Source organism: Pogona vitticeps, chromosome 5 (genome assembly GCF_051106095.1).
Source record: "Pogona vitticeps strain Pit_001003342236 chromosome 5, PviZW2.1, whole genome shotgun sequence".
In the NCBI taxonomy this organism is placed as follows: domain Eukaryota; kingdom Metazoa; phylum Chordata; class Lepidosauria; order Squamata; family Agamidae; genus Pogona; species Pogona vitticeps.
In genome coordinates, this window is record NC_135787.1 from 196,422,357 (window position 1) to 196,447,423 (window position 25,067).

At 55.3% G+C, this 25,067-nt stretch overlaps 1 protein-coding gene across 1 annotated transcript in view; it reads right to left on the reverse strand.

The window, feature by feature from the left end:
* Window positions 1–3,602: 3,602 nt before the first annotated feature.
* LOC144583288 (uncharacterized) overlaps window positions 3,603–25,067 on the reverse strand; it is a 49,513-nt gene continuing 28,048 nt past the window's right edge. Inside the window, exons 2-5 of the mRNA XM_078376819.1 lie at window positions 11,767–11,949; window positions 9,535–9,701; window positions 5,000–8,043; window positions 3,603–4,724 (exon numbers count right to left, since the gene is read on the reverse strand). Coding sequence (XP_078232945.1) covers window positions 5,959–8,043; window positions 9,535–9,701; window positions 11,767–11,949 — 2,435 coding nt within the window. The 3' untranslated portion in view covers window positions 3,603–4,724; window positions 5,000–5,958. The remainder of the gene's footprint in view (window positions 4,725–4,999; window positions 8,044–9,534; window positions 9,702–11,766; window positions 11,950–25,067) is intronic.

Here is a 25,067-nt window from a genome sequence, read left to right on the forward strand (position 1 = left end):
AATAATGATTTTTAAGAAAATATGGAATGTATTTTTGGAACCTGTATTTCGGAGAGGGAAGGGGTATACACCGAGGGAAGAAACCATGAAATTTTGGAGTGAAAATGGATTGAATGAAGTGTAACGCTAGTCCTGAAGGTGATGGGAGCACATGTGTAATTGTATTTTATTGTTTTGTATTGTTTGTATAGGTTTTTTGTGTGGTAGTAAGTTTATTTTGTATTAATAAACAAAATTTATTTTTAAAAAAACGGTTTGAAACCCTGATACCTGTCCGAGGCTCTCTCTCAGAGACCTCCTTCTCCCAGGCCCGGTTCGTATGAGTGACCACCCCAAGGGAGGACTGTGACTCAATGTCTGGCCTTCTCAGTGGTCTCTGTAATGCTTTGGAGCACTCCGCCTGGGGAGGTGTGCCAGTCCCCATTTTTACGTTTCAGAAAGTGGTTCAAAACAGAGCTCCATAAGCAGCTCAGGAGCAGGAAGAAAGCTTTTTACTGTATCGTGTGCCCCCCCCCGGCAGCAGCCCCCCTCCTTCCCCCCCACAAATTCACAGGCCAGCCTTTCTTCTGGAGCTGGACATCCTGGAAGACACAGACCAAACCTCACACAGGCCAGCGTTCCTGCAACCTAGCTCAGCAGCTTTACGTGTCGACAAAGTCTCTTCCAAACATGTCACCTACATTTTAATTGCCAGCCCCCACCCGCCCTCCGCCCTGCCCTGCTTGTTTCGGAGTCCCAACCTTCTCTTTGGCTCGGCGGCTTCACCGTTGGTTTCCCGCTGGAGGCCCAATCCCACCACCGGCGCCCGGACAGCAGCCTTCCGCTGCACCACCCGCCCTCTGGACTGGGTGGCGTTCCAGCCATTTTCTGGAGAGCGGACAGGTGGCCCGACTCCATGCGGGCATGCGTGCATGTGTCCCTGGTGGCAAGCCCCACTGTGTTCATGCAGGAATGCCATGGGCTGCAGCCTACGCAAGGCTGAGGGGGACACCATGTGCGTTCTTCTGGCTTCCCTCTTCAGCCAGGTGACAAACCACTTCCAAGAATGACTCGGACAGCAAGCTGTACAGATTCCAGAGAGGGGAGTCACAACCGGCCGGATTCTCTCTTCAGTCTTCAGCCGCAGAGGCACTGACTCACGCCTGTTTGGGGACAGAGTATTCTCCAGGCCTTACTCATGGGACCTCAATGTCCTGCTGCCGCCTCCTGGTCTCTCCAGCCCGACGTCAGCGATTTGCTCAGTGGCCAGTGCTGCCCTCTGCCGGTGGTGCCCAGGCACGTGGACGTCCTACCCCCTTTGCTGTACAACGTGTTCCCTCCGAGCATGGCACAACCTCCTCCAGGTTGGTGCCCTCTGGATGTGTAGATCTACAGCTCCGACCAGCCCCCCCGACTCCAATCAAAATCCCATCATCTAGCCTGGCAGGGACAGATAGGAGTTGTAGTCAAAAGCCTGTAGACTGGAGAAAGAAGCTGGAGGAGGAAGACAAGGGTCATTGGCCTGTTGCAAGGGCAGCTCTTCCGTGGTTCTCTGCAGGGGTGAAAAGAGCCTGGTGGGGAAGATGCCCGCCCCCATCCCCCTCCTCCCATGGCCCTCCTACTCTACATCTGGGAGACAAGCCCTAGGCGGGTGGGGGCCAAGGCAGAGGTGGGTCACCTGGCCAGGGACTGTGCAGAAGGGGGAACCTCCGACCTGGGGCAGAAATGGGGGCATTTTAGAAAGGGCTTTGCCAGTAGGACCCAGGGAGGGAGGCTTCATCAGGCACAAGGAGTGACCCAACAGAAGGCCAGGCTGAAGAAGGCAGCAGTGGGGGAAGAGGGCAGAGGGAGACGGGAAGGGAAGGAAGTGAAAGAAGGGACGAGGGAAGAGGAGTCTACAAGAGGAGCACCAGCAGCATGCAGGCGGGGGGGGGAGGAGGGAGTTGGGACATTCAAAAGCCCCTGTGTAGTTGCTATGCTCCTGCCCCCTTCCTAGACCAAGTTTTTGGTCATCAGTGGAAAAAGCAGGACTCTTTCAAAGGGGGGGGGGTCAGGATTGGACCTTTGGGGGTAGAATTGGTCACTACAGGGGTTTTGCCCTGGAGCCTCCCCTCCCCTCCTGGCATAGATCTGCCTCTGGCCAAAAAGGGCAGAGTGATGGGCCATGAAAGCCTGGTGCAGTCAGAGGTCACTTTGGGTCAGGTGGTTTATCTTGTTGCGCGCCCGCCCCCCATGAAAGCCCCTCTCCATGACTTCTTGGGCAACTTGGAGTTTAGCTTTGTTTGGCCTCTACCTTGACCTGGCTGAGCATCAAGGGCCAAGACCCTGGGCCCCCAAACCATCTGGCCTCCATCGCAGGGCCCTGGGGGGGGGGATGATTATCTTCTTGACATCCTTCTGTTCCAAGGCAGGGCAGGCTGGAGGATCCTGAGCCGCACCCCTGGCAAGAGGCAGGTGGGCGGCCACAGCCAGGCGTGAGTCTGCCAGGAGAGGAGAGAGTCGGCAAAAGGAGGCCTCACCTGCTTGGTTTCTGGTCATTTCCCTCTGTCTTTGCCAGCAGCCCTGCTTCCAGGAACTACAGCTGTTATAGAGGGACAGATTTAATTCAGATATTTATTTCATTGTACCTTGTGCTTCATCCTTCAATGGAAAATAAAAGAAGCTGGGGGAGGAAAAGAGAGAGGTGAATACAGCCAAACTACCTCCCTCCCTCCCTCCCTCCCATCCATCCATCCATCCATCCATCCATCCATCCATCCATCCATCCTTAGATCCTTCCTTCCTTCCTGGCTAGAACCAAGCAACCAGCGTTGGAAAGAACGGAGTGTCATGGTTGCTATTCCGTGGCTGATATGGCCGGGGATCAGCGCCAGCCTGTGATGGATCTTTGTGTCATGCTAGGATTAGAGACAAACAAGCCATACCCTCTGCAGAGCCCCTCCTGCACAGCAAGGGGATAATTAGCAGGTCGTTATCTTGCCATTTGAAAATGTCTGTGCAACAGAGCTTGAAGGAGGTACCTGGCAAGAAACACTGGTTATGATTGTGGGGGGAAAGAATAATGTTTGAGAGGCGACCCCCTCCCTCCCTCCCTCCCTGGGGGCGGTCTTGGGCAGGATTCACAGCAGTGCCATTTCTGCAGCCCACTAAGGTCCTTTGGAGGAAGTGAACCGCTCAACAAGCCCCAGCCCTCCGGAGTCCCTCCTCCCGGACCTGAGGGTCAAGGAGCCCTTGCGATGATGCAACCAAAGTCCCAGGTCAGAGAGTCGCAGGGCTGCAGCAGAAGCGGGACTCTGAGGGGGGGCGGGGGGGCACCCACTCAGGATGGCCCAGGGTGCGTCCATGGAGGGTGGGTGGGTTAGTTGCCCTCCTTCAAGCTGTCGTATTGCTGGCAAGGGGTGTAGAGGAGGAGCTACAGGAAGGGGGGGCTCCAGAAAACGATGGGTTTTGTCTCTTAATCAAGAATCCAATGAAGAGTCGGAAAGAACACCGGCTGGTAGTGCATCAGGGTGATCCAGAAGAGGGTGGGTGGGTTCAGTCAATCCAATTGGCAAAACAAACCATCAGCCATCGTAATAAACCTGTCATTTCCCATTTCACTGTCGTCTCAGAGGAGAAATCACTCATGGCAATTTTTTTTTATTGACAAAATTATTCATGATCAATTTTCCACTTGTTGTGTACAAAGCCTTTGTGAAACATGAAAAATCCATACCGGTTATAAATGGAAGGCAGGCTTCCGTCAGAGAGAAGAGGCAGGCGGGACGCCGGGCTCCCTCTCAGGCCTCCTCCAGCTCCCGGTTGGAGAGCGACCGCATCCCACGAACAGGATTCTGGCTCGCCCTGGTCTGCATTCCCACGGATCACAGGCAACAAGGCCGGGGAGGAACTGGTGGGCACTCGCCCAGGGACCCTCCAAGCAGGGGCTGGCCTGAGGGGCCTGTCGGCTGGCCTGCCTGCCTGGCTTGCTTGCTCTCCTCTCCCCCCCCCCCCGGCCTCTAAGGGAGAAAAAGGGAAACAGGGTGGCAGAACAAGAGGCAGGAGGCGAGTGGGCTCAGAAGGCGTCCCCTGTGGACTACAGCTCCCAGAATCTCCAGTGGCCCTGCTGCCAAGAGGATTCTGGGAGCTGTAGCCATCTCCCCACAGGGCATGTTTCCACCCTCTGATGAGGGACAGGATTCTGAGGTGCCCCGGCCTGTGTCTTGGCTCCTTCGTGTCCATCTCTGGTCAGTCCAGGACATGCAGGGGGGCAGGTGTGAGTAGGGTGGTGGGCATGTGGCGCCTGCTTGGAAGCAGTAAAGTAGTGGAGGCAAGGCTTGCCGGATTGAAGCCCTGAGGCTTTCTGAGTACCCAGGGCAATGGCCCCCACCTCCTGCTCCCGCTCCTCCCTCTCGCCCCCATGTCCTTGTTTGTCCTGATCTCAGCGGCCGCCCTCCTGTTGGTTGACAGAGACAGAAATACATTTCCCAGGATTGGCAGGTTCTTGCAAGCTAGCCTTGCTGTGGTGTAAGGCACTGGGGGGAACTGTTTGACCTGAATGGACAATTAAGGGCCATTCACTCCATAAAAGATGTGACCCCCATTTGATAAGGTGGGCCCATCCATCTGCCTGGATGGGGGTCTGTCATTAGGAGCCCCTGTACCTTCAAATTTATTAAAACGTCTCGGCATGGAGGGTGTTCTTCCCCACCATGGCAAAAAAGAGTCCTCTCTGGGTGGCTGGCAAAAGGATCAAAGGCAGAGAGCTGGAATAAACGGAGAGAGGAGAACCACGAAGCCAGCCACCCAAGAAGCTTGGGGCTGCAGGGGGGGGCGGAGGGAGGAAGGGCACTGCTTTCTAGAATCCCCCGTGGCTTTGCAGCACACTCCACACCTCTCTAAAAATGGGGTGGAGTGGATAGAGGGATGGCCAAAGTCCCAGGAGGCCTGGTTTTCAACATCCTGGTTCTGCCCTGGAAGCCCACCCTGAAGGGGGGGGAGGGTGGAACTGATAAAGGCACTTCTTGAATATCTCACTTACCCTGAAAGGACTGTCAGGGTTGCTGTAGGTCAGTTCTGCCATGGCAGCAGAGAACATGGCATAAAAACGATCCAGAGCTTTCGGGTGAACAGTCCGATGGCCATGCCGAATGATTTAGGAGAGTTAAAACGAAAGGAAACGAAACGAAACGAAAGGCAGGCCGCCAACTCCAAAGGGCCCCCTCTCTTTCTGTCGATGTTGGAGGGATGATCCTTGAATGACAGACACAGTTTGGAGAAAACCAGTCTCTCCTGGACCTCAGAAATGGTCCTGTGGACCTGGAGAAGGTGCAGAAAACGGAGACCCAAATGATGAAGGGGTGGGGCAGTTGCCTTTGGAGGAAAGTGTAGCACAGTTGGATTTCTACAAAGGGCAAGTAAAGAATTTTTAAACAATTTTAGACTCCTGCCATCTGTTCGGTTCTCCGGCCCTCCGCCGCGGCACTTCCACCTGAGACCACGGGGTGGCAGCCGTATCCCGCTTCTAAACTCTCCGCCCGAAGGTCCTCCCGGGTCGGTGGAGCAGCAGAAGGCCGGGGATGGCGGAGCCTTTCGCAAACCGAGAAGCTAACGGGTGCGGTGGCGGGGGGGGGGGGTGTCAGGGTGTGGGGAGGTGGTAGGATGGAGCCCCTGCGCGGAGCTGCAGGTGGCGCCACTGCCGGAAAGGCGCTCAGCGGGTGGTGCCCAGCGAGGCAGAGGAGGACCGGGGGGGGGATTGGGGCCTCCACGGCAGTGGGGAAATCAGCCCTGATCTTTGTTCAAACGCTGAGCAAAGGAAACGGATCTGCCGCCGACCTCCTGCCTTCCCCCCGGGGGGGGGGCTCTGCCTTCCCAGGCAGGCTGTCGAGGTCTCACCCTGCGCCCTTAAAGACCAGCCACGGTCATTGGGCAAAGGCACCACCCCGCTCTTTCAGAGGCCTCGGCGGCCTGCAGCCGGTGAAAGCTTGGCCCAAATGCAACTCAACACGTCCTTGAGCAAGGCGAAAGAAACGCGACAGCGTCACCAGGCAAAGCCGGGCTGCTGAGCACCGCCAAAGTGGGCCGCGCCGGCCGCCTCCCGCTGGCTGGACCCCTCCTGCCACGCGCTCTCTGCCCGCTGCGCGCCCGCTGGCCTCGCTCCTCTTGGCGCGCCCCCGCTGCCGCCGCCGCCGCCGCCGCCGGGGACCAATCCCCGGAGGGCTGCCTCCTGCCGCCTCCCTCGCCTTGGCGCTCAGCCGCAGCCCCGGCCCGACGGCGCCTGGTTCCACCAGCCCTGCCACACGTGGGCAGGATTTGCCCCGGGCCGCTCCTCACAGCTGAGCAAGGACAGCCCCTGAGAACAGGCTTGAAGGCTATAGTCCATCCATCGGCTTCTGGTAGTCGAGGAAGGGCCGAGCACAGGGCGGGGGTCGGGGCCAGCGTCCCTTTTGCTTTTTGCGCCCCGCTTGACAGGAAGGTTGGTTCTTGCAAGGAAAGACACCACCCCCACCCCCACCCCCACCCCCACCCCGCTTTCGTTTGGGGGACGTTGGTGGGTGTTGGGGAGCCGGCCTCTTTCGGCCGGGCAGCTGGGAAGCGGCCCGGGGCCTTCCTGCCCGGAGAGTTTCCGACCCACCTCTGTCCCCTCGGCTTCAGCCTCTGGGCCGGGTGATGTGTGCAGGCTGCTGCGTTTCTCCCCTCAAGCCGGGCAGCGCCTTCCCTGGCGAAGGAAGGGCCTGGCCAGGATCGGAAGCGGCCTTTTGGTCGCGCTTCCAGGGATCCGAGAAGGTCTTCGTCGGACTTGACGCCATGTTCTTGGCACGGAGCGCGGCCGCGTTCCTTTCTGCTCCTCCGCGGAAGAAGGAGCCTGTTTGTTCCGGCGCGGATCCTGCGCGCCCGCCCGCCCGCGCGCCCCTCTGGGCACGTCTCCCTCCGAGCAGATTGCGGCTCCGGCTCATTTCCTGAGGCGCAGATGCCGGCGCGCGTGGATGAGCGGCGCCGAGCCCTTTTGCCAAAACCGCAGAGCCCAACGGGAGAAGCAGAAGGGAGGGGGCCTTTCCCTCTCCCCCCCCCGAAAAGCCCCCCCCATCCTCTGCCTGAGCCGCCCCCGCCTCTGCGCCCGTCAGGTTGCCTCTCCCTTGAGGGGGGCTCTCGTTTCCTTAAATGCCACTGTGGCGAGATTGGCCGAGGCGGACGGACGTGGCAAATGAGCCTCGAAAGGGGACCGTCAAACCCAGGAGCCAGACGGCGGGTCGACGGCGCTCCTCTCCTTTCTCCGCTCCGAGATGGAATTGCCCGGCCCGTTTTGCATCCTCTACCTGCACCAAATGGGGAGGGGGCGGGGCTTGCCGGGTGGGGGCTGGTGGAGAGGAACGCGGGGCTGTCCGTTCCCGCAGAGAAAGGGAGAAAGCGGGCAGGCGGCCATCCATTCGCACGTCCCACGAACGCCAAGGTGCCTGGCCCTGAGAGGGAAGCAGGCCAGGAGGCCTGGTCGGCCCTAACCAGTACCTCCGGCCTTGGTCCAAAAGCTTCGCCCTCCGGGGCCCGGTTCAGCCGGCTGCTGCCGCGGGGGCCTCTCGGGAGTGTCCGAAGCGGGGAGGAACCTGCTGGGGGGGGGTAGGAGGAGGAGGACGGGGGTGGCCCGGAAAGGCCTGAAAGCGAAAGGAAGGCTGTCTCTCCGGGATTCAACGATCTGCTTGACCTGCGCAGCCGGGGACCCAGGGACCTCGCGCGCGCGCCTGCCCACCGCCTCTGCCGGCGCCCTCCAGAACCCCGTGGGGCCGGAGGGGGAGGAAGGACCGGGAGCCGAAAGCCCTCAGAGATGAGCCTTTGAGCAGCGAAGGTTTCGCCAAGTGGTTTCCCTTTTAAATCAGCGCTCAGATGAGTGAGTGGCACAGGAGCTGTGGAGCTGGCAGGGGAGCGGAGAAGAGGCGCTGCCCTCCGGGGGTGTGGCGCGCGGGAGCGGGAGGGGGGGGAAAGGGGGCGATCTTGGAAGCTCAGCTCCCTCGCTGGAGGCTTGACCTCCCCGGAAAACTGGCTTGCTTGTAGAACCGGGAGGCAGGCCAAGCCGCCGGAAAAGAGGGCAGCCTTGGAGGGAAAAGGCCGGGGCAGGAGCTAGCCGAGTGGCAGAGCGGGGGTGGGGGGTGGGGGGCTTGCCGCCATCCCATTCAACCTGGCTGAACTCCCGCGCTTCGCCGCGCCTCCTGGGCGGCCTCTGGCTGAGCGTTCGCCCTTCCTGCCGAGTCAAGGATTTCTCTCGGAGGCGGTTCCCCTGCCCGGTCACCCAGAGCTGCGAGAGAGCGGTGGCTCCGTCTCCACCACCCCTCCTCAGAGCCTCCCCTCAACCGCCCCGTGTAACTTCTTCACACGGGGCGAAGGCTTGCACCGCCACTCGCCCAGAGAGGCGGGAGGGCCTCATCCGCCCCGCCGGAGGAACCTTTTTCCGCCCGAGTGCCTTGCTTGCTAGCATCCAGCGGGAGCTGCCGCTCTCGCACTCGGGACCGGAGTCACGTTGCGCAGGCTGGGCCCAGGCGGCCGCCCCTGGCCGGATTCTCACGCTAGACTTGTCAGGCGCTCCCTCCACCCATGTGGAAGTCTCCTTCCTCGTTGCCCCGCAGCCCTGCAGGCGCCCTGCCGTTGCGGCTTTGCTGTGAAACGTCCCAAAGAAATGGAGGGAAGGAGGGAGGGAGGGAGGGAGGGAGAGAGGGCGCGAGCGAGCGAGCAAGCGAGCGAGAGCCTGCGGGAAAGGAGCCCCCTCACGCTCGAGTGCTCTGGTGGCTCCAGGATGCATCAAGAAGGTGGCTGGGTGAGTGGGCACGGGCAAGCCCAGCTGCCGGCAGGAGCTCAGGCACTAGGGCATGGCAGTTGTGCCAAGACCTGGCACCGAGGCCCCTTTGCCAGGCTGCAGGGAGAGAGACCAGCCAGCCATCTGTTTCGAGGGAGGAGGGAGCCGGCGGCCTGGGTCTCTTTGACAGGTTCCCTTCCCTCTCCTTGGCACACAGCTTGGCACCGGCCCGAGGGCGCCTGCCAAGAGCCTCCCGCGTGCGCTGCTAGCAGGGAGGTTCGCCCTCGCTCCGTGTGTGTGCACCTGGGCCCTGACACCGTCTCTCCACGCAGGCGCCAGGCGGGCGAGTGAGGTGTCGCAGCGAGCGAGGGAGCGGGAGGGAACGTGTCCCGTTTGAGGATCCCCGTACACAGAGCACAACGACAAAGGCCGGGGCAAAGGCCGTTGTCACACAAGTTCCCAGAACTCTCAACAGAAAAAGAAAGAAACCAAAGGCAAAGCCCAGCATTCTTTAAAAACGGGTCGGGTGCCCTCTTAGAGGAAGGAGAAGGGGACGACCGAGGACGAGATGGCTGGACAGGGTCACCGAAGTGACCAACATGACTTTGACCCAACTCCGGGAGGCAGTGGAAGACAGGAGGGCCTGGCGTGCTCTCTGGTCCATAAAGGGGTCACGAAGAGTCGGACGCGACTGAACGACTAAGCAAACCACACCCTCTTAGAACCAGTTTTACCTGACGGGGGCTGGGGGAAAATAAACGTCTTGGCTGCTTCGCAAAACCCAGCAGGGATACCTCTGGGAAAGTGCAAAGCCCGGCCTCCTGTGCTCTGCCCGCCTTAGCTTCTGGAGGTGGTGGGACGAGCGAGGGGCCCTCCCCGGAAGAGCTCAGGCAGACGCGCGGGGGAGGAGGTGGCCTTTTAGACGCCCTCAGTTCAGAAGGAGCATCTTGAGCGGACTTTTCTGGGCAAACGAGGAGCACGTGGAGAAGGCTGAGGACCAGGCGGCGAGTGATCTGCAAAACGCACGCCAGGCCGCAGTCTGGCTATTGAATTTTTCCCCAGCGGTAGCTCCTGAGCACTTACTTTCCAAGGGCAGCCCTCACACAGAGCGCCTTGCAGTAGTCTAATTGGGAGGCAATTGAGGCATGAATCACAGGGGCCAGGTCTGTCCTCCCTGCCGCGTCAGGGAACCAGGAGGCCGTGAAGCAAGAAAGAGAGACGCCTGGGGCAGGGCCGGCCGGCCGGGAGAGCGGACCCTTCGGCTTCCTCCCAGAAAGACCTTTCCCTCGGCGAGCAAAGCCAGTCCTGCTTGTCAGCTCTCCTCCGCCCCTCGGAGGCTTTCCGCCGCCGCCCGTTTCCTTCTTGGCTGCTCTTTTCGACTTGCTCGGCTGTTTTCTAATCTTTTTCTTGCGGCTTGAAATAGCAGTTCCAGTTGGTTTCTCATACGTGCTTTTAGGATTATTTCTTTATTTATTCTTCTCCTGCTAGCCATGTTCGGCGCCTATTGCAAGAAGGCGTAAACATTAGCGTATTTTCCCAAACCAGCGACGCGCAAGGGCCTCCCCGGGGGGGGGGACGCCCGCAGGAGCGGTTCTTGGCTGGGCTAGTGGGGGGTCCCCGCTTTGCTGGCCTTCCACCGGGCCCCTCCTCTCCTCTCTTTATTCTTCACGACCTTGATCGGCGCTCGGTCTCTTCCTCCTTTCTTCCCTCCGTGTTATTTTTAACATGGTGGCTGTCGTGTCAGAGGGCCATTTTAAAACCGCGCCCAAGCCTCGCCAGAGACCTCTCCACAGTCTGCTGAGCTCTGAAGGTAGGGATCAGAAAGAGAGGAAGCGGATCTTTGCTGGGTCTCCCACAGGCCCCCACCTTCCCCCTCCCGAGCCTGACTGGCCCCAGGGCGTTGTGGGCCCGCCTGAGACACGCGTCCGCACCTTGCTTCCAAGGTCAAGCAGAGCGGAGACCCGCTTCCAGCTTCCACGCGCTGCGGTTTTTCGCCTTAAATGCTGCGGGCAACGGGAAAAGTCACCCCCGTGCTTAATTCGGATCCCCCTCCCCCACAGTCCTGGAAACCTCTGACTGGCAGCAGATGTCAAAAGCTCCTTCCAGCGCCCGCCCAACTACAAAAAGGGAGGGGGAGAGAAGAAGAAGAAGTAGTAGTCACGTGATCCTTGGACACACTCTGAAGACAAGGGTGGGCGATACCTTTATTAGACCAGTAAAAATCTCACACGCGGGAAGCTAGATTTCAACCCCGCGGGAGCCCAACCGGTTTGGGGGGGGGGGGCTGCAGCTCGATGGGTCGGGGCAGAACACGCATCGAGATTCCGAAAGCCAGCGCTTCACCAGGTGGGTTAGGCCAGGCTCCAAACCAGAGGCTTCAGAATCCGCTCAGAGGTGGCGGGTTTCAGATTTCACCGCTGGGCTGGGTGGGTGGAAGGGTCAGGCCAACAGGGGCCCAACCGAGCAAGAGCTTCTGTTCCTCAAATGCCTCCGAGTTTGCTTTACACCGGACACGGCCAAGGACACCTCCGCGTGGCCCCTCGCCCCACCCCCGAGCCCACCCCCTCCTCCTTCCTAGAGCCCGGAAGTAAGGAGTTACTTTTTTAAAAAAATTGGCTGAGGAGCCCCTTGCGCTCTCCGTGGGGGTGCGGATGGGTAACCATTTTGCTATGTTTTAGCCGCTCAGGAGAGCTCCAGATTCTTGCAAAGAGGCGCTTCCAGTTCCATGCGATCCTCACCGCTGGCATCCTCTCTTCGCGCCTCTCCAGCCCAGAGAACCAACAGGAGGATTTGAGAGAGAAGATTTCCGGAAAGGCTGTGGGGTCCCCTTTTGCCCCCTGATCTCAACTTCTTTCGTGCACTTTTTGTGTTTCAAACTGACTCACTCACAGGTGAAAGTGTCTTTGGTTGATTTCTACCTGCTTCTCCTGCCTCTACTCTGGGGTCTGCCGTGGGACTGATTCCCCTACCCCACCCCACCCTGAGCCGCCTCTGCTACCGAGAGAGACACTTGTCTGCCTACGCACCCGGATTCATGCTGTCAAGATGCACAGCCACGGGTATTTGCAACCGGGCGCAGGCTCGGAAAGGTCTGGCATTCGGGGAGTCAGACGCAAGAGGAGGGAGCAGTAGGGCAGCCTCAGAGCCCATCCCCCGGCTCAAATCGCCCTCGGCGGTTGATCGGCCCCCGAGTCCCGGCGGTGGCCAGCCTTGGGGAGAGGGCGAAGGGAAAGGAGCGAGGCTCCCCGGCTTCCTCGGCCCAAGGCTCCTCCTCCCTCCTTTGTCCGGGCGCCTGGGCGCTGCCAAGCGAGCCAAGAACTCCGGGGCGCCTGGACGCCTCCCTGCCGGGCGCCACTAGCAGCTTCTGCCGACCACCTGCCCCGCCGCGTCCCGGGGTTTCGGGAGGGGGGGCCTGCGCTGGTGGACCAGGGAGCGCCGAGCAGCCCCGCGCCTGCCCCGCCGGTACGTCCCGCCGTCCTTCCGTCTCGTCCCTCCCTTGCGACGACTTGATCCCTCGCAAATACTTTTTGGGGTAAGGGCTTCCTGACTGCTGACTGGAGGAACAGCAAGCCCAGACCGCAAAAAGATCCGAGAGAGAAAGAAGGCCACGAGGGGCGGCGGCGGCGGCGGCGGCGGCGGCGGCCTTCTCTTCGGGTCGGTCCGCCGGGCGAAGCGGGAGCAGAGGAAGGCTGCCCTGGGAACACAGAAAGAGAGAGAGCGGGTCGGTGGAGCAGGCAGACGTGTCGCCACTCGCCCTCGCCACTCGCCCTCGCCCACCTGGGCCGCGGGGGGGGGGCAGCGCCCGGGTGAAAGCTAGCCCGCGCTGGGCAGGATCCGCCCGTTGCCCATCGGCTCCTTTTAAGCCCCCTCCCTGTGTCCGCCCACCCACAGCATCCTCTGTTCCACACCCGAGCCAGATTCCCTGCACCTTCCTTGCCTAGGGGAGAGCCGGGCCTCCATCCGCTTCCCCCCAGGAGGGGAGGTGGCGCCTCTCGCGGGCCGGGCTGGCTGGCGCAGATGCTCTTTTGTGGAGAGGGCACCTGGGCAAAAGAAGGCCTGCTTCTCCCCCACCCCCACCCCCACCCCCCGGGCATCCTGTTAGAAGGCCGGGCAGGCGATGGGAAATGGGCAGCCGCCGGACTCTGGCTGGGCAGAAGAAGGGCGTCCGTCCGGCGGGGCCAGCTCAGCCGAGGGACCCTCCTCAGAGGAGAAGCCGCAGCAACAGATTCACCACAGACGCAGGTCCAGGAGCAGCCGTGGGTTGGGGAGAAAAGGTGAGCCTCCAGCTAGAAGGGGCTCGACCCCTTCGGCCCCAGGGGGAAGCGGCTGCCTGTGCACAAAGAGGGCAATCCCATCATCCGGGTAAGGCGGGTGGACCAAGATGTGGGGGGTGGGGCTCTCCCAAAAGTTTAGTGGAGGGGGCACCTCCGGCTCCACTCATGAGCTGTCCATGCCATCGCCTCTCAGCCGTCTCTGCCAAGGGTTTACTGCTCCTCTAGGGCTGGGGGGGTCTCTAGCTTAAGCCTCGGGATGTCCCTGTTCCCCCTTTTCACCTATCCATGCAAACTCCCCCCCCCCCAATCTCTGCCTCCCTCATGCTACTGGCACCAGGCTGGACCGTTTTAAAATTTGAGAAGTGCGTGCGTGCGTGTGCGTGTGCGTGCGTGCGTGCGTGTGTGTGTGTGTGTGTGTGTGTGTGTGAGAGAGAGAGAGAGACTCACTCTTCTGACTCTCCTGCCCAAGGCAGAAGCAGCTGCTGACCGAGGCTGCCAACTCCCCAGTTCTAACAGCTGGATTTGTCCTGTGAGCCAGTTTTTAAAGAAATTCATAAATCGGTTGGATCAGGTTAAGGATGAAAGGCCCAGCCTAAACCACTTTTCTTCCAAACGAAGGGGCTGCTCTGAAATAGAACAGTGGGTCCTCTCCTCCTGTTCCCCCTGCTCCTTGGAGCCCACCACTCTTCTTGGGGGTGAATGACGGCGGGTGGAGTCAAGGGGAAAGATGCAGGCGTCCCTCAGGGGTGTTGGTCTGCCAGGAGCCTTTCAAAGAGACAGAAACCAAAGGGAGAAAATTGCAAAGAAGATGAAAGCCAACCAGGAGGAAGCCACACAGGCTGGCCATCTCTCTGTCATCCTTCGAGCATCACCTAACCTCCACACGCCAATTAATGCATGATCACCTGAGAGGAAGGTAGTCCTTGTAAAGTAACATGCTGGGAAGCTTGCATTCCCCCCCCCACGTCCACCCCCACCCCTGTCCTCTCCTGGCCAATTAACTAACGCTCTGTCTTTGGTGAGCCAGGATGACCCCTCCCCTTCCTTCAGTTGTTTTACAGTCTTTGTTTTAGGCTCAAGCTTTGGGGACACCAGAGAGCAAGGGTGCTCTTCTTTAGAGCTCCTCCCAATGTCCTGTCCACCACCTTTGCTCAGCCATGCTGCCTGAGAGAAGCCACCCTTGTGTTACTATTTGAACCTTTTCTCTCTCTCCATGCTTTCTATTAGCTCTGAAGTCTTTTGTACCTTATTGACACCTTCTGTAGGCAGGCTCAAGCCTACAGCTCAGAGTCTCAGTGAGCAGAGAGCTCTATTCTCTTTATCTTAAAAGCAGTGTCTGAGTAATTCATTAAGCTGGTTAAATGGTGCATGTGTGTGTGTTTGGGAACTTGCTACTCCATTTTAACTCCCAAAGTTACTAGTGTTTCTGTATTCTCGAAGGCTTTCACAGCCGGGATCTAATGGTTGTTGTGGGGTTTTCAGGCTCTTTGGCCGTGTTCAAAGAGCCCGAAAAACCCACAACAACCATTACTAGTGTGTCCCTTGTGCAATTAAGGGAATTAAAGATATTCCTCTCTGCTGATACTACATAGCCCATCACTCTAACAGACTGAACACCAAGAGCACAGACCACAGCCCTTGGTCTGCGAAACCCGAGCAGGGTTTGGAGGCTGTTCATTTACAAGGTTACTGTGCATGGATTATTATGATTGCAACACAGACGTGTGAAAGTTGGGACAGTGAAGAAAACGGAAAGGGGGAAAAATAATCAGTTCCGTGATATGCTGGAGGAGAGCTATGTGGATACCCTGGTCCCCCAGAAAGACAAACAAGTGGATCCTAGATCAAATCAAGCTTGGGCTTTTCAAAGAATGACTAAACCAGCTAAACCAAGGATATCCTTTTTTCGGTGCATCATGAGAAAACAAGACTTGCTGGGAAAGACAATAATGCTGAGAAAAGTTGAAAGCAGCAGGAAAAGAGGAACACTAACTGTGAGATGGACCAGCTTCCTAAAGGAAGCCACGTACTTGAGATTACAAGAGCCAAGCAGGACTGATGAAGACGTGACCTTTTGGAGGTCACTCATTCCCAGGGTCAGCCCCGAAGCCTGGTGACAGCGCTGCTTGACAGACATTGCTCCCGCTTGGAGTTTCGGGATATCCTCTGCTTCACTCTTATGTGAAGATGTTTTTTTCCTTTTTGTTGTCCTGCAATTCACACCTTTTGGCTTCATCTACACCAAAATGAGGATCCTTAGATCTCCCAGGACCACATCCAAGATGAATGTTGAGAATGTTTACAATTCTGCGTGCAACTCTGATGCAGGGTCATATGAGGGGAAGGAACCTCGAATCCTAGAATCCTAGAATCATCGAGTTGGAAGGGGCCTCTAAAGCCACCGAATCCAACCTCACAGTCCAATGAAGGAATCCAAGTCAAAGCAGATTGGACAGACGGTGGTCCGATTTCCCCTGGAAGGCCTCCAGGGTTGGAGCGCTCACTGCCTCCCTTTGAGGTCAGGTCATAGGTTCCATTGTCGTACTGCTCTAACAGTTAAGATGTACTTCAACTGAAATCTGCCTTCCTGTAGCTTAAGCCCATCTAACCATCTAACCAACACACTAGTTACTTTCCCCCCTTATTGAGCAATTACAAAACCCATTCTAATAAATAAGATAAATAATAAATATTATCTTGGTGGGCAAAAATGACCCCTCTCCTATTTTGCCTAAGTAGAAAAGTTTTGTTGGTCTTTGTTTCAGAAGCCTGCTAAATCTCTTGAAAGTGGCCACCTTAGGGCTTTTTAAGAGTCTCCATGCCAAGGCCACCATTTCCCCCACAGCCATGTGGGCAGAGAGGGTATTTTTACTTTTTTTGATTTCCTTCATTCCCTCTGTTACCCTCTCGAGCTTGTACCACTGAGTCTACGGAGAGCAGTGAGTAAACTCATTTCTCCTTTGCCCTTTAAGGCAGTGTCTGAGTGATGAGTTGAGCTAGTCAATGCATTGTGTGTGTTGGGTGTTTGGGAACTTGTTTTTTTTAAATTCTAACTCCTGGGTTCCTGGCTTTCCACTGTGCAACAAAGAGGAATTAAAGGTACTGCTACTGCTGTTATAAGTACTACAAATCCCATAATCCCCTCTACACAAGACCCCAGCAAACAGAAAGCCTTAACACACCCAGATAGAGACATAAAGCAAAACCAACTAGTCTTGTGTGACATTTCCAAGATGCTTATCTAAGAAAGCACCCCAAGACGTGCAGCAAAAGTTCACAGACAAAACCCGTGGGGCCTTTGGACAAAACACATGCTTTGGAACTGGCCTGAACAAATGCGGGGATCACAGCCCTGGGTGGCCAGGGGTAGCTTACTTAGGAGGAGGAAAGTAACATGCAATGTGAGCTTAAAGTTTGGCCTTGAGAGCATGCACAGAGCACAGCTCTGTATGTTCTAGATTCCCCTCCATGGAATGAAATTGTAGACTTAAATGCAGGCAACTATTTAAAAAAGTAAAATAACAGAACCATCCAGAGGGTGTGTTTATCTCAGGTAGCTAAGAATTTCTGGAATTGTTAGGTAACTCAGCGAAGAAACACCTAAAGAAAGAATAACAGCTGAGAAATCATAAAAACTATAAAAAATAATGCTGGGAGAAGTGGAAGGGCAGCAGTAAAAGAAGGAGCCCCAATTAAGAGATGGATCAAAACTCCCTAAAGGAAACCATGGCTTTGAATTCACAACAGCTGAGAAGAGGGGCTCTTGAGGACTGGACTCTTTGGAGACCACAGATTCCTATGTCAGAAGTGAGGAGGGCAAATAACAAAGAATAGTTTCATTGTACAACGAATAATTGGAAACTGTATCAGATCATTACAGGTAATCATTCAAAGTCCAATAAATGGGCAAAGATGCACAGGAAGCAAAAGAAGAACTTATTGGCTGGAGAGGAATTTGGACGCAGCCGCACGTCCTTGTTTTGGGCTCCCGCATCCTCTCAGCAGGAGGGGAACGAAGCGGGGCTCCTTCCTGGTGGGGGTCCAGCTCAGGAACCTTTGAGGCTGTGCAGGGGAGATAAAGGCAGCCGGCAAATCCAAGCTTCCAGCCGGGGTCTGGCTGCAGCTGCCTCTCTCAAAAGCTCTCCTGATTTTGCTAGGAAGGGCAGAATTAGACTCTGCATTTCCCCTGAGTGGTCCCTGAATAAGCAGATTCTCTCCACTGGCAAAAGTGCTTTTTAATGCTGCTTTTCACAGTTCCTTCCCAGCCTCAGAAGGAAGCGGGAGAAGCTGTGCCTCCCTCCCTGATCTGTTACTGCAAAATTGCCGGTTCTCCAACGCCTTAATCAGGAGTCTTGCAATGTTAGAGGTTTTGTGAAGCCTGACAAGGCGGTGATTTACAGAACCCTCCTTCCCACATTTCCCTTTTTAAAAAGCAATTTTCCAGCCTCCAAGGCTGCCGAGCCAAACTTTGCAAATACCCACTTCCACTAAAGGTTTAGAAACCCAAACAGAAATTAAAAGAGCCTCCATCACCCTGGAATACTTTGGAGCTTCACCCGAACGCTGCCTTAGAATGTCTGACATCTGCCTCGCCACTGTAAACACCTGGATATGAATGGCCCCGTTTGGCTGCTTCTGCCACCTGGAAAGTCAGAGCAAACTCTCTCTGCCTGCCAGAAGGAGGCCTGCTGGTTTTAGAAATCGTCCCAGGCAAAGCCACGCTTCCAGGGGAGAACCGTCTCTGGGCTTTGTGGCTGACAGTCCCCTTCCAAAGGGCTGAGGCAGCTGCAGACTCCATTGGAAAAGGACATTCTCATGACCTCTTTCACCTTGCTTGCCTCAGGATGATAGAGGATGATATGGCTACAGCCCATTTATCACCCTCCCCAGCGGGTCTTGGCGGGCCTGGGAAAGCGATTCTGCTTCCTTGATCAATAACAAGCAGCCCGGGTCTTCCCAAACTGCAAACTACCCATGACAAAGTCGGTCACCATTTCAAATACGATTCTGAAGATGAAGTTCTGTTTTTGCAGGCTACATCCTGTTGTTAGTCCCCATGGCAGAAGACCCACAGAATCAAAGGGGCCTTGACAATTCCACATCTAGGTTAAGGCCAATGGATGCAGTAGGTCTTCCAGAGTGGGACCTAACCAGGGAATTCAAGAATATCTTCTCATATACAGGCTGACTAGTTAAGAAATAAGCATGGCCGCTGCACAACCAAGAGGGGGGAAGGAACATGAAAGAGACCCTTAGTTGCTTGTAACAAATTCCTTTTGCCAACAGCAGAAGAAACTCTCTCACAATTTTAACTGGATGAGGGGTAACTTCACTCTTCTGTAGTGTTGCTGCGAGGTTTTGGCAACTTGGATTCCTGCTCTGAGGAGGGGGTTGGACTCAAGGGCCTTAGAGGGCCCCCTTCCAGCATTTTCAGCAATGGGAATGGTGCTGCTTTCCTTAAATGGCCGTGGAGGAACGCCACAGGGTCTGAGCATTTCAAGGGGAGGCACCAGATTTCTCGCACCTGGAAGACCAACAAGCTTTGCAAGGCAGAAGTTCCTTTAGCAACTCCTGTGGGGCTCTGTTAGTCTTCCAACAACTTTAATCTCTCCAGCACCACTGTAGGGGAGATCCTGCTAGTGCTGGTGCTGGAGCTGGCCAGAAGCCTCTTTGCCTCCTTCACCAGCCAGCAACCGACTCTCCACCTCCCCGCCACCCTTGCCCGCCTCTTCCTCTGGAGGTCCAGACTCAACATCCATACAAAACCTTCTCTCCAAGCAGGCAGGCTGTGGCACAACCCCTGCCCCTTTGGCTGAGAGCAGTGGTTCTTGACCTTTTTGAAAGAAATGACCCCTTGAGCCACTGAGGAAGTTATCATCTCCCCATGGTGGCGGGGGGCACTGGATCCGCTGCCAGCACCAGCTGCTCTGGATCTGCCTGCCAGATCCATTGCCAGCACCGCGGCTGTGGATCCGGTGTGGCTCGCTCCATGGCTCCCTTATTGCCCCCTTCTGTTCCTTCACCCCCATGTCGCCCCTTTTCATTCCATCGCCTCCCTGAAAAATGAAATTGCCCCCCGGGAGGTGATATCACCCAGGTTAAGAACCACTGGCTTTTAGAGTAGAGTCCGACCATCATCTGTTGTCTACCGTTAAGTCCCTAATCAGAATTGGGAGAGGCAGGAGGCAAGGCGGGAGGGAGAGATTTTGTGCAGCTAGAGAGGGAAAACCAGCGTGGTGGAGGAAATGTGCTCTGCGCTGTTAAGCAAACCGTTTCCGAGGCCTGATTCTGCAACAAGGGGGTTGTCGGTCAGGCCGTATCCTCAGGCAGCAAAGCCTGGAGTCCAAAGGTGTCAAGACTTTCCCTCCCCCACCGCGCAGGAGCGCTGCCTTGTCCCTCCTGTTGGGGCCGAGCCTCCTTGTCTTGGGGAAGTTCAGCCCTTCGATCCTTCCTTTGCTATTTAGAGCTTCTGCCTAGAGGTGTGATAAGGAAGGAAACGCCTTGCTAAAATGCTCCAGTCAGAAGCGAGGAAGCCATGAAGACCACTGTGGTTTCTCCGAAACAAGAAGAAAGAGCCAGGGAACAAAGTGAAGTCTTAAATTCTCCGCATGGGTTAAAATGCCTGAATTCTGGCCCAGGAACTCAAATGGCATTTCATTTTGAGCTTCAGTGAACTATTCATTAGGGCTTAAGTTAGCGTTTGAAGTGAACTTATTATGCAGCACAGTTAACAATTTTTGCAAGTGCCGCTTGAATTAAAAAAAGGAAGATCAGTCGTGATGGGTGAATTTCACACATGAAGTTGAACTGGAGGTGTTTGGTCTCCACCCTTCTTAGGCATTTGCTAGTCTTTTTCTTGTTTTTTTTTTAAAAAAAGCTATTAACTGATAGATGCATTGATGGTTTGGCGCTCCCAGCTGGTTTGATATTTCATGATCTCCTTGTTATGGTTATGTTTTTAAAAGGGCCATTTTGCTATTGATCCTCCGGCTCAATGAAGCAGTAATTAGTTATGTTAGTAATGAAGTAATCAAAGCCTGCTTCCTACTTCATTAAACAGAACAGAATTATACTGAGTTGAATTCTGCTCTGCTCTGCAGAGAGGAGGATGGGCAGGATGATGAAGGGAGGCAGAAGAGCCTGGTCAGGAGGACCCGCACGACTCTCATCCCATAAGCCTGTTTTCCTCCACCTTTGGCATTCGCACCCTCGAGAGGAGACGGGGGGCATGGGGGGTGAGCAGAAGGCTTACTGTCCCTCTCATGGGCTGGGCATTCTGTCATTACTGTCATTCAACGCAATGGGCAGCTGGTTCAGGACTGATTCGCACCAGGGGTGATCACCAGCCGAGCATCGGTGGGCAGAGGGGGATTGCAGCCTGGCCAGGCCGGTCAGCTGAGCGCCCTGGGCTGATCTGGAAAGGCCCTTCTTGCCTTCATCTTTGCTCCTCACTCTTGACTTTGTTGCTGCTGCTGCTGCTGCTTTTGTTTGTGCTCACAGCACAGCTGACCACTCTGAGGACGAAAGGGGGCCATTGGGAAAAGGCAAGGGGGCAGACCCACAAGGAAAGCGTGGGCAGGGGGACTGAACTGGAGCTTCCCCTACCCCAGGGGTGGCTGGTGGGAAGGGGCAGATGGGCTTGGCCAAGGAAGAGGCTCCCAAGACCACCCACAAGGAGAGCTCACCTGGTCTCCTCCTGGCCTGGATGAAGGCCCCGCAGACCTCCCTGTGGGAGCCCAGGTGTGGGGCAACATTAGGTTGCTGCTGGTCCTGCTCATTTCTCCTCCTCCTCCTCCTCCTCCTCCTTGCAGAACCGTGCTCAGTAGCCTTTTCTCCTGCACACCTAGAGAACAAGCTAGGCTGCCTCCTAAAGACCAGGCAGAGGCTTCTGCAGGCTTCAGGGAAGGATGTATCCCCACCCCCCACACCCGCACCAAGGCTACCAGAGGATATACAGGAAGATATAAGGTGATGTGGTGGCGCTGCGGGTTAAACTGCAGAGCCTCTGGGCTGCAAGGTCGGAAGACCAGCAGTTCAAATCCACGCGACGGAGGGAGTTCCCGTCCCAGCTTGTCCCAGTTCCTGCCAACCTAGCCATTCGAAAGTAGGTAAATGTGAGTAGATAAATAGGTACCACCACGGTGGGAAGGTCATGGCATTCTGTGTCTAGTCGCTCTGACCACGTGAACATGGAAACTGTCTAAGGACAAACGCTGGCTCTACAGCTCTACAGCACCAGCCTCTAGAGTTGGACACAACTGGACTAAATATCAAAGGGAAACTTTACTTTTACTTACAAGGTGACAACATATGAAGAGGGATAGAAAAGGAGGCAGCCCCACCCTGGCTGTCCCCTGGCGAGGGCTGCCATGATTAGAAGCAAGCATCCGTTTCCAAAATGTGGGAAAGAAAGCAAGGAAATGATTCCAGCACTTGATGGGCTCCCAAGCTATACCGAAAAAGGCAGAGAGCCCCCTCCAGCAAAAGCGCTTGATGAGGAGGGGGGAGCACCTTTCTCTTTCTAGGTGGGAGACAGTCTTGGAGATTGGCAGCGACGGGGAGGAAGTGGGGGCAGAAACTGGCCTGATGGAGCTCCCACAGCAGGCATTTTTCTTTAAAAGGGATCTCATTTGTGTTACTTGTTGCTTAGCAGCAGCCTTGATACCACTGGATCTCTGGTCATGTGGTACCCTTTGCAAAAGCAATTTCTTGTGTTGTGTTTTACCAATGCTTTTTGATGCCGCAAGGCAAGGAAATTCCTCTGGTGATTGGTTCTGTTATGTCATCTGGAAATATTTAATGCTAATACAAAATAGGGATGCACTTTGGGTTCAGAAACTGTTGGGAATCCAAAGTGAAGCAGGGGTATTTGTCGGTTCCTGAAACAATCCAAAGCAAAGCTAGGAAGCCCAAAGTTGTGCTTAAATTGAATCAGCGCGTTGGCTAAAAACATTGGGAAACTGAAACACACAAACACCATTTAGCACCAGAAAATCTCACTTGATCAGCAAAAGTAATGCTTTCACAGAAGCAGCAAGTCACAAGCAAAAAGAGATTGAATGCTCAGTCGCGTGGAACAGCTCAAGTTATGCTGGAAACCCCAATCATGGAGGCCCTGGGAGGTGACAGATTTCCCAGATAAATTTCCTTGTCCTGTGGCTGTCAATCATGTTGTCTCTTGGCAGGGCAAGGGAAAATTGTTGGCCTGTTAGACATTGCTACCTGGATCGCTTTCACACACAGTAGGGTAGCTTTGTATTAGGTAATTTTTCATCAGTTCTTTTAAGCAGCTGTAGCTCTCATTTTGAATTACGTTTTAGTATCTGATTAAATGAATACCTCTGTGTGTGAATGTGACATAGATGTCTTGAGTCTCTCGTGCAGGACTTGACTGGGATAGATCACATGAGCATTAGGAAATGGAATTAAGCTATTCCTTCCTCCCTTCTCCACCTGTGGTACTTTACTCTCTCTCTCTCTCTTTTTACACCTCTAGGTGGCTTTTAATTCTGCAGCAATTGGCTGGCTGGCTGGCTGGCTGGCTGGCTGGCTGGCTGGCTGGCTGGCTGGCTGGCTGGCTGGCTGGCTGGCTGGCTGGCTGGCTGGCTGGCTGGCTGGCTGGCAGGCTGGCTGGCTGGCTGGCTGGCTGGCTGGCTGACTGGCTGGCTGGCTGGCTGGCTGGCTGGCTGGCTGGCTGGCTGGCTGGCTGGCTGGCTGGCTTCCTTCCTTCCTTCCTTCCTTCCTTCCTTCCTTCCTTCCTTCCTTCCTTCCTTCCTTCCTTCCTTCCTTCCTTCTATCCATCCATCATCTCCTTCCTTCCTTCCTTCCTTCCTTCCTTCCTTCCTTCCTTCCTTCCTTCCTTCCTTCCTTCCTTCCTTCCTTCCTTCCTTCCTTCCTTCCTTCCTTCCTTCCTTCCTTCCCAAGACAACTAATTCCAACTGGCACACACAGACCCGCTAAAACCAAAGCACAGGACAAAACAACTCTTGCTTTGGTGTTTTGGAACAGTAATGGAAGTCCAGAAATCCTGTCAGAGCCCTTCTAAAAATGCTGTAACATGGACTCTAAAAGCAACTTTTGAACGAAGCTAGAAAACATTACTTGTAACACCAACGAACAACTTTGTTAGCTTCGCATTACAATACTTTGAAATGTACCCTAATTCCATTCCTGTTACCCAGAAAATGTCTGGTTCTATGTCGGTCATGATGTTATTTCCAGCCAGTTGCTGGCCAGCTTGAGAGCTCCCAACCACGTTCGCCTCGTGGGCCGTGGTCGTCTTTCAGAGATCACAAGACTCTTGGTCATTGCCCCTGCTTGCTGTATCTGTGGAAGCCACAAAGAGAGAAGCGCCCCCAGAAAAGAGGGGGACCTGGGAGGAGAGGCTTCTCCATCCTTTGAGGCAATGTCTACTCTGTTTCTCAATGAGTTCCTTGAGTGATTCACAACCAGTTATAATTATTATCCATAAACGAAGACAAAACAAAACAAAAATTGAACCACATTTTCAAAGAAGCCGCAGAGAAGTGGTCAGCAGAATTAAAGCAAATGGAAGTTGGTCCAAAGGGAGCAGGCAGAGGAGGGAAACGAAAACAGAAAAACTCAAGTGGAGGCAGGAAGGTCTTTGCTTGGGTGGGAAATGGCATCCGGGGAGCTGCCCCCCCCCAAATCTCTTCCATCCCCAAGGGCACCACCTGGTGGCCCCTCCTCTGGAACCACTGACCCATCACCATTCCAGGGTGGCACAGCTTGAAGGGGGTGACTCTGCAGAAGCCCCTCCCTGGACACAAGCTGTCCTTGCGGTGTGTGCGTGTGGGGGGGGGGGAACGGAAATCCCCTGCCCCATACCATGAAATGCCAAGAAGGACAAAAGAGTGATCTCCAGACTATGAAGGTTTCGGGCTCAATGATGAGGTGTCTGATCATCATATCTACTTATCTATTTTTTTGTTTCTTATTTTAAATAACATGTTTATTTTATAGGCAGCCTTTCTCCCAGAACTGGGACCCAGAAAAGAACAGAATTAAAAATAGGATGTCATTACAAATGTTAGAATAGAATTAAACTCATGAGAGGGTTAACATTTAATTAAAATGAAAACACATCAACACCTCTTGATTAGAATACCAAAGCTAGTTTCTCTTTGAGAGAGAGAGAGAGAGAAACAGAAGCAGCACATCAGCTAAAATCCTGTGGTTTGAGGCTTTTCACTGTCAGAGGCTGACTCAGTAACAAGGTCATTGGAGGGGGGGAGAGGGAGGGAATCCTCTTTTTCTCGCCCCCCCCCTTGCCATGCAAAGAATTCCAGAGCCTGGAGGTGGCCAAAGAGCTCAGTATCCTGATACGGGTGGGGTTGCAGGTGGGGAGAGTGTCGCCCTGTCATTTATCCTCTCCCCCCTCCCTCTCTCTCTCTCACACACACACCTGGGAGTCCGTGTGGTCCTCCCTTTTCCATGGCTCCCTGCCTGAACGTATGCATCACGCTTTCTCCTCCGGGGATTCACGGAGCAGCTGTGTCAGATGCGAGCAACACCTGACGCAAGGGAAGGTGTCGGAAGCAATAAAAGCGCTGGTGCTCTTTCTAAACGCTCAGCGATTCCTTGACCCCTGGCGGCTATTCTGCAGCCCTCGTGGGAGAAGGCAGCGTCTGCACGGCTTTTAAAAAAGGGCCTGAGGGGAGCAGCAGCGCTTCTGTTCGTAGACAACGTGCGCTTCCTTCCTCAGAGGCGGAGGGATGGCGGTTGGCCATGAACACACTCAGGCAGGGTGGTCTAATGGTTACAGCTCTGCCCAAGGACTTAGGAGGTCTGGGTTCAAAGTCCCACAGTGCCCTGGAGGCTCCTCACTCCCAACCCGGACTACCCCACAGGGTTTGTGACATATCCCAGTAGGTCTGGGTTTGTCACATTGATTGGTGTCCAGCGTGTGGGATACGACTGGTCCAGTTGTCCAGTGGTCCAGCAAAGCCTTGGCAGGTGTGCCCAGAGCAAGGGGGGTCTAGTCAGGGACAGTCTGAGGCGCGTAGGTAATCTTCTAGGTGTACCTCACGGGG